The following is a 9,475-nucleotide window of genomic DNA, read 5'->3' as shown; positions in this document are numbered from 1 at the left end:
TTGGGGACTAATAAATAAAAAAAACTAGAACACTGAACGATACATATACATTCCTCCTTTCTTTGTTTAGTGTGCTTATTTTAATTAATTTCATGGAAGGTAAACACATATAAAACTCATTTATAATGATCAATAGTTAAACAAATTTGTTTCATAAAATTAATAAAAAATACCAATGTTTTTTTAAACCCAACTACCTAACAATAATACACAAATCTTATATGGAGAAAAAGGTTTTGTAGAAGCCATTCATGATTACTTTAAAGCTAGAGTACATCTGTGCTTATCAGGCATAAATTGGGTAACAACTACTGGAAGTAAAGTAAAGTTCAGAAGCTTTATTATGTGCTAATTCGAAATAGTTATATTTGTAGTTACAGTCAAACCATGGCCAATATATAGGTACTGTGATTTACTTTAAAAACCGAGTTATTAATTACACATTACATTTAATTACAGATTTCTACTTTAAATCATGCAGGGACAATAGAGATTTAAACTAATTACATTTTTATTATTTAAACTTGGTGCATTTTCTGCAGCTTTTCTTTCACTTTCACTTTTGAAGCAAGCGATTCCGCTGTTTGTTTCCAGGAGGGGGCGCAGTGACGTCATCATCAGAAACACCAGCGATACCGCAACGTCACGTGACAGACACTTGTCTTGACAAACAACTTACTTTTAATTGAGTGGTTATTTTGCAAACTTTTAGTTTAGTTCCATTTTTAGTCTTTAACATATTCACCCTCTTGAAGCCATGTCAGATCCAGCTGAAACAGAAGAGGGTGTTGGCCTGCTAATCATTTACAGTTGATTATTATTATTACGATTATTTAAAGACGTATAATTACAGCTTAAAAATATCAAAATGTAGACTTTTTTAACCAATTTTCCCATGTTATGTCGAAAATTGGCTTCAATAATGTTTTTTGCATCGAGCTTTTTATTTACAGCCTGAAGTTACAGTTGTTTTCCAGCAGAGGGCATCATCACATCAACATAAAATATCTCTGAAATACCACAACTGCAGCCATTCTTATTGCTTACAAGGTAAAAACTGCCATTTACGGTATTTTAATGTGGAGCATCTTTGCCTTTCCCGGCTTCATTTATGGACATTAGAAGCCTGTATTTTTTTTCTGACGTTCATAATTTTAAGCAGAAGAGTAATGTGACTTTTGTTCCTGTCACATGATATGTCCGCCTTCATCGAGGAGGTCCGCCATTAGCGTTACCTGCGTGAAAGTTCCTGTAATCAACAACAAATCTGAGTTATGTCTTCATCAGGTGTAACCACGGCAGATCCAAAAGGTAACAATTATATCAGTGTACTCTCCAAATATTTGACTTAAATCTGCTCTTTTGTTGCCTCGATGTTTCTCGTTTGTTTTAGGAAACTTTCGTTTTATGGTTGTTTTTTAATGCAGTTTCGTCATGTTGTGATTTACAGTGTAGTCAGTTTTAAAGTGTCTCTGTATGCGTGCATGTATTTTTGGAAATATTTTGGTATTTTTATAGTTACTGTGGTAACACAACAATAGTAATATACAAATATGACCCAATACTGTGCTAAGTTTTCTACAACTGGTAATTTTATACTACAATATACCAGTTTATTGTGGTAGAAACTAAAGTATAGGCTTGTACTTTATTTATTAGTTTGATAATGAATGCAGCACACTTCAATGCTGTATCCAACTGTTGCAAATAATATAGAGCAATTTCAGGCTAATGTCAACCTAAGAAAATAAAGGTTTTACCAAAATAGCGAAACTCTTTTTAGTTTTATTTTATTTATTTTTGTTACATCCCTTTCCATTACTTTTTAGTGGTCAAGGGGAACGAAAAGGAAAATACTGAGCCAGTTGTAATTATTGCTGCCATTTACAATAGATGAGGAACAACAAGACATGAAAGTACTATTTAAATGAACTTGTTTGTTTCAAAAAAGCTGTGGATATTTAAATGTCTATGGAAAAATAAAGTTTCACACAAAAGTAGTCAAAAATAAGATGATTTCACGAAAAAAAAATTAAGTTTAACAGACATAAGGAGGACAAAGGGAAGAGACTGTGCCAAACAAAAGAGAAGAATAAAACAATAATCAACTAACCAAGCCATAAAACTCTTCCCCTAGAACTACAAAATAAAACAAAAATTAAACCTTTAACGTCCGAGACGTCGTATCTACCTTTGCGGAGAGATTTCAGGGTTTGGAGTCTTTTAACTGCTCCATGACTCTCTGGTTGGTATGCGCTAGAAACTCAATATTCTATAGATAAAGGCAATAGGAAATTTTTCCCTTGGTCTGTTTGGATAACTTTCAGTAGACAAAAGATGTAAAAAAAAAAAAAAAAAAAAAAAACACATAATCTGAGATTTCAAAATAATAGGAGCCGTTATTCAACTCAATAGGATAGCCTTGGGAAAATTGGTTGCTCTGTACATTATAGTACACAGATACTGGTTACCTGTTTTTGTCTTCGGTAAAAGTCCTTCGCAATCCACCTGTACCTCCACAAATGTTCTGCCTATAATAGGGATGGTGGAAGTGGAGCAAGTGGAATTATTTAAATTGGCTTTCCAGTAATTTGACATGTATGACACGTGTGACAAATTTTAACTACATGACGCTTTGATCCTGGCCAAAAGAAATGCTGGAGAATGCGATGATGTTTTTTAACTACGCCTAAATGACCTGACGATCCATGCGTAAAGTCCAAAGCGCAGGGCGCAAAAGCATTAAGGGCGTGTCAGAATCCACTTTTGCTAATATAAGGATGTAAAAATCCGCTCTGCGCCATGGCACATGGTCTAACAGGATTGAGATTATTCTCTTAATGAGTTATGGGTGTGTTTTGAGAATAAACCAATCAGAGTCTCATCTACCATTCCCTTTAAGAGTCAGCTGCGTCATCGTCAGGAATGTCGCGTGCATTTCCTATTTACACGGCGGACTTTGTAAGTGGAAAAAATGAACATTTCACTAGATGCAGTTAAACACAGCATCTAACAGTTAAACAGAGCATCTACCGCGCGAGAATGAGAGTTGAGCCTCCTCATACTTTACTTTCACTTTCCTGCATAAGGAAACGTGTTGTGCGAATCCATTAGTCTATACATAATTAATTTTGTTCAATCGCAAAGAATAAATAAACAACAATAACGAAGTGTGGTCAAAAACCTGAGTTATATTAATACATATGCCATGCCCCGTATGGTCTAAAACCTGACAGGTGGACAAATCTAAGCTTGTTTTAAATAAAACAAATATAAATATGGATATAATAAATAATACTGCTAATAATAATAACATTATACAAAAGCAAATTGTTATGAATAAACTGAAAAAGCCTCCCGAGATGAAGAAAGCATGAAGGCAGTGCTGTTTATACTGATGTAGGCTAGAAAATAATAATGTTATAACATTTTAATCCTTTAATTTTTTTTTTCATTTGTAAAGATATTTGTGTATTGCTCTACATCACAGGTGTCAAACTCAGTTCCTGGAGGGCCGCAGCTCTGCACAGTTTAGTTCCAAACCTAATTAAACACACCTGATCAAACTAATTGAGTCCTTCAGGTTTGTTTGAAACCTACAGGTAAGTGTGTTGGAGCAGGGTTGGAACTAAACTGTGCAGGGCTTCGGCCCTCCAGGAATTGAGTTTGACACCCCTGCTCTACATCTTGTGTGTATTAAGCAGTGTGTAAGTGAAGCGCACAACTAACGCGCTCTGCGCTGGACTATAAACCTGCTTTGATCTAGTCTATTGAACAGACTATTATGTTCCTTAAAATAGCAAAACTCCAGCAATGCGCCTCAACACGCTTCCTTTATTAGACCAGAGCACCTATGGGCGCACATATGAGCACAAATGCATTTGCTATTTAAACAGTGTGCTGCAAAATGTCAAAACCACTCTTGCACAAAGCTGAAACTAGCAAACATCTATTGCCTCGCATTGGGCTGGGTGTATGATAGGGCCCTAAGTGTTCATGTGCCAAATATAATACCAAAGAACGGTATTTATTTACAATTACCACTTGATATAACATCCAGTCCACATTTTCTTCCAGTTTAGATTGCCATCTTTGCATTAATAAGCCATCATCTACAAAATATGCAGTGTCTCTTTTTTAGCAGCATTAAAGTTAAGAGCAGATGCACTTACGTAAAGACGGGTCATCTTTTTGTGCTGAAATAATTTGAGAATGAGAAATGAGCATGTCTAATTAATCAGAAGGCATCAAAATATTGTACTTTTCCAAAACGGAATCTTGGGAAACTTTTCTTTTTTCGTTACTTTCAGGGCGAGGTATTTTACCCCTAACATGTTTCCTTCAGAGAATGTGTTTTACAGTACTATAAACATACTCAAACTTGTCTCTGTCAATGTTTTTAAACTATTATATTTGATTTATATATTTTTTATTTCTGTTGGCTTGTGCAGTTTAATTCACAGAATTTCTACAAAGTATGTTGTATTCTGTAAAATCACAGACTTTTTATGTCACATTAGGGTTGTGCCAATAGACGATAGTATCATGTATCGACGATAGGGAAAGATATCGCCGAGAGCTGAGACCTATGACGATTTAAAAGACATGATATTTAGCTCGTTTCAGATTAATGTAGACCAATACATGTTTTAATAGCATTATTGAATAATATTAACAGTATTTCTATTATTAATCATTATCATTATTAATAAATGAACTACAAGACATGTGACTGCTTCAGCTGTTCACATCAACATCACTTGACCGACACTTTCGGCTTTCTTGCGCTATCTCTTTCTCTCAGCAGCAGTTGAAGTTGAAGCTGCATGTGAGGGCACAGCCACCTCTCATAGCAAATAAGTTTGTAACTTTTGTTGCATAAAAATAATAGGCTAAATAACAAAACTGGATTTTATTAACAAACAAGTTAAATAAAACGATTTTTAAAAATAAAACAACTGAAGAGGAGAATGAAAGAACTATGAACTGAAACCACCTCAAGTGTTCTGGAATAAAATGTGTTGTGGTAATTTAATAAACAATTGTTTGTTATTTGAGACTCATTTATAATAGTACTACCGGAAGGTTCTCTCTTGCTTTCACAAAAAAAAAAAAAAAAAATTGATTTATCTTTTATATCCATTAGTAATAGCCTATTTAAGTTTTAAGGGGACCTATAGCCTATTTTTTCAGTACATGCATTGACTGCTCCCTCAAATACACGGAATACACACAGAATATTGTCTTGTGTTTTATTCGATCGAATGATAAACACGGACTTGTGCATTTTTCAGAAAATAACCAATTTCTTTAATAAAAAAAATATGTTAGAGCTATGTTTATTTATAGGCTATTAAAATAAGCTATATATTATTTATTTATTTAAACTAGCCTATATTGAATTAAATTACAACCTTAATTTTACCATTCGTTTTGGCTTTAACAAAGTATTGAACAGATTATTAATAAGTTATCAAAGAACATTTTACTAAGCTCAGTGAAAAGTTTTGTATGTAGGTCAAATAGGATGTTTAATACAATAGGCTATTGCCGACTCTCTGCAGCCAAAATTAATCTCTTATTAGAAAAGCAATTAACACATATGCCAAGCGCAACATTGTGTTAGATTTTATCAAATATAAATGTGACACTGTTAATGATCATTTTTGTGATGATTAGACCTAAAGCCGCCCCGCTTAACTGAACAAAAACATGAAAAACTTCACCGCAGTCATGTGCGGGCGGCGAGTCCTCCATCTGCCTCCCGTCTGAAAGGACCTTAATGCATCCTTGTTTGTTCCGTGCCATGCATACATAGATAAATATCATTTCATTTGCTTTCATCCATGTATTTATATCCATTTTGCGACAGTCCTGTGGGCCGCAAATAACGACATGAGTCCCAATCAAATCCTGTCCTGCACCGCACTGTTGCATCGTCTTATTTGAAATAATTTTGGTCTCAGCACCTATTTAGCTGTAAGAGTGTGGTGATTTGCATTAGTTTGAATTATTTAATAACCTACTGCATTTGCATCATTCCCGGATTGGCCAATCGGGAGGACTGGGAGAGTTCCCGGAGGGCCGGTCCGTTTTTTGGCCGCGTGGGCCGGTGTTTCTTGCTGCTTGCACTCTAAGCAGTCGCACTTTTTTTCATTTATTTATTTGAGCATAGCCTCACTCTTTTTATTCAATAATTTGATGCAGCTCCGCTCTTCTTATTTATTGTCTCGCAGCCCCATGAGCAAAATGCAGCCTGCAGGGTAATGATGAGGTATCATTCCAGCCCCTTATGAGCAATAGCGCTATTGTGGTCCAGTGGTCAGCACTTTGCGTTTTGACGTCGTCGACCCGAGTTTGATCCTTACCTGAGTACTTTTTTTGTTTTCATTTTTATTGTTAAGACATATAAAACTGCAAGGTGGTTGAACAGTTGAAGTTCTAAAGCAGCTGTTTTCTTGAAAAAGACTGGATAGTGTAATTAAAAACTGAATTGAAAATGACGTTGAGCCGGTTTAATGCTTGAAACTCCAGGGCTGAAAAGGAGTCCCACTCCGGCCCTGATTTGCATTGCGTTTGGTCTGGAATAATGAGTTTAAAAAATCAGCCGAAAGGCTATTAAATATGTTTAGATATGCTTAAATATAATAATAAATTTTATATAAATAAATATAACACTGCCTTGCCCCCATGCGATAGCATAGTGTATTGACGATCTCAAAGTGGGGCGATATGGCGATCAAAAAATTTTGGATACCGCCCAACACTGGGTCACTTCCATAACGCCTGTTTATTCAGGGTGTCCGCGGGGCTCTCAAAAAGTATTAAAAGTTGATAAATCAATGTAGAGACATTTAAGGCCCTTAAAAAGTGTTAATAACTCTTAAATGCTATTTTGCAAGGTATTAAATTTTATATCATTTTTGATTATGCAATGTATGGTTGTATGTTAAAGTATGGTAAATCTGTAAATATCAGGATGCTGTGTAGTTTATGAAATCAGTGATATCCTACTAGATTTGACATCATGCTGCTTTGTTTACTGCAGTTATCAAGGAAGCACCATTGTTTCTGCAGTTCTACAGGCGCCATCCTGCAGAATTAGCTAGATTTATTAGATTTTTATTTAGCATACGAATTATGTTTAAGTTTTGGATTAATTTCTTACATTAATGTTTAGTAATTATCGCCAATATCGCCAGTGTTTCTGGTTGAAAAGTAGTTATAAGGTCTTAAAATGTATGGAAAGAGTCTTAAAAAAGGTCTTAAAAAGTTATGAATTTATTCTTTGATTCCTGTATATATGCTGTTATTTTCCTCATTTAAAATCTTGAAGATGTTCACAGATTGATCTTCTCCTGACCCCATAACTCTATGCTTAGTTGTTTTAGGAAATATAAACAGAGGTTTGTTTCAGTATAATGTTAACATATACTTTCTCTGTGTGTTTTTGTTTTGAGTTTTTACTGGAAATGTCACATCCATAACACTGGAATTGCTCTATAATAGACATAGTATAATACACAGTACTATAGGATGGTTCAAAAACACTATAGTGTTTAGTAAAAAAAAATACTTTTCATGTGTGGTGCATTTATAAATGTGTAATATTGTGGTGTTTAATTTGAGTCGTAATAATGTCTTAAAAAACAATATATCTTGGTATTTATTATAATCATTTCAACATTTTTTTTTAAGATCCTGGTGATGTTCAGACAAGAAAAAAAAGTGGAAGTTTTGAATTTCAGCCTCCCAGTAGTAAGTATGTCAACACAGGGTGTATTTTGATGTTTGACTCATTTAATCTGAATTTAACTTAAGGTGAACATTCATGAAGAGTCGTATTTATTTTTTAATCAGTGAACTATTCTGATTTATTTACTCCTTTCATATTTATTATATTATTTTATATCTTTATTCTTCAGTGTCCTTGAGACGAATGGTTCTAGTGGGAAGGACAGGAGCAGGTAAAAGCTCTTCTGGAAACACAATCCTGGGCAGAAAAGCCTTTAGAGCCGCGAAAAGTGCTTCATCTGTGACCAAAGAGTGCTGGAAGGAGACCGGAGAAGTGGACAAGCATCAGCTGGTGCTGGTAGATTGTCCAGGCATCTTTGACACCACTGTATCAGAGGCTGAAACCATACGAGAGATGAGTAAATGCATTAATATGACGGCTCCTGGACCTCACGCCATCATCCTGGTCATTAAACTGGGTCCATTCACTGAAGAAGAGAAACTCTCAGTGGAGAAAATCAGAGCGGTGTTTGGAGAAGCAGCAGATAAACACACTATCATCCTCTTCACACATGGAGATGAACTGACTGAGGACATTGAAATAACACTTAAAGAAGCTCGACGTGATTTAAAAGACCTTATAGAGTCATGTGGAGGACGATATCATGTGTTCGACAACACTAAAGTTCACAATCGCAAACAGGTTTTAGAGTTTCTGGATAAGGTTGATGAGATGCTGCGCATGAATGAGGATAAATATTACACCAGTGACATGTTTCAGCATGTGGAGAAAATGCTGAAGGACAAAGAAGAAGAGTTCAGAAAGCTGTATGATCAGAAGATATTAGAGTTAACAGACAGATTTCATGAGGAGAAGATAGAACTAGAGGAGACGATCAGACAGATGAAAGAATCTGGCCAAGAAAAAGAGCAGAAAATTAAAGAGTTAAATGAGCTAGTGAAAAAAAAGGACAGGCAGTTTAAAGAGTTTAAGCGCTTTTATAAGCAGAAATGCAGGAATGTGAGACAGGAGGTGGAAGAGACTCAAGTGGATGAAAACATCCGAGAAATCAGCAAAAAACTACAAAAGCTCCGTGTCTGAGGTGTTGTATAGTTGATTCTAAATACTAAGAAGATATTTTCTTGTAATCTGTTGCAGTTTAAAAATAATTATTTTTTCAAATTCAAAAAGAAAATATGTGTATATGAACTGATGTGTAACTGAAGGCCTAAATACTGATGACATTAACACAGATTATATGAAATCAGCTAAATGTAAATCTACTATAGTGGGGAGAATAGCTTGTTGTATGGTACTTTCTAGTACATGTGTTCAAAGCTACAAGACTGTGAGGGACCGAGCCAGCACATACAGTAAGAGGCATACAAAGAAGATTTTCAAAAATAATTATTTTTAATAAAGTCAAAAAGGTTTACAAAAAGTTCAAAAATAAATTAATTAAATAATTAAATCAATTGAAAGAACAATAAACTAAACAAGGAAAACAAACTGAGTTCAAACCAAACAAATCATGTCTAAACCAAAAACAGAACTCCATTAAATGACAAGACAGACCACATTTATAGCACAGGGACTAGTCCACATTAAACAAGAAGGGGGAGACAAAAACATACAATTTACAAATACAGTAAACTAAGCCAAACATCTAAATACAAATCTAAATATAAGTTAAATAAATTATAAATAAAGGCAAAACTAAATATAAATCTGAATAAACAA

The 9,475-nt window shown here is 34.6% G+C and overlaps 1 protein-coding gene across 1 annotated transcript; it reads left to right on the top strand.

Annotated features, from left to right (window-relative positions):
• The first annotated feature begins 1,006 nt into the window (after window positions 1-1,006).
• LOC147845384 (GTPase IMAP family member 7-like) lies at window positions 1,007-9,248 on the top strand. The gene is made up of 3 exons (XM_087243792.1): window positions 1,007-1,311; window positions 7,699-7,758; window positions 7,926-9,248. Exons 1-3 carry the CDS (start codon window positions 1,275-1,277, stop codon window positions 8,834-8,836), a joined length of 1,008 nt encoding a protein of 335 aa, XP_087099918.1. The 5' UTR covers window positions 1,007-1,274; the 3' UTR covers window positions 8,837-9,248.
• The last annotated feature ends 227 nt before the right edge of the window (window positions 9,249-9,475 follow it).

The sequence above is a fragment of the Danio rerio genome, chromosome 3 (genome assembly GCF_052040795.2).
Source record: "Danio rerio strain M-AB ecotype USA chromosome 3, GRCz13ab, whole genome shotgun sequence".
NCBI lineage: Eukaryota > Metazoa > Chordata > Actinopteri > Cypriniformes > Danionidae > Danio > Danio rerio.
Note: the sequence above shows the minus strand (reverse complement) of the source record. Positions and strands in the feature narration are given on the sequence as shown.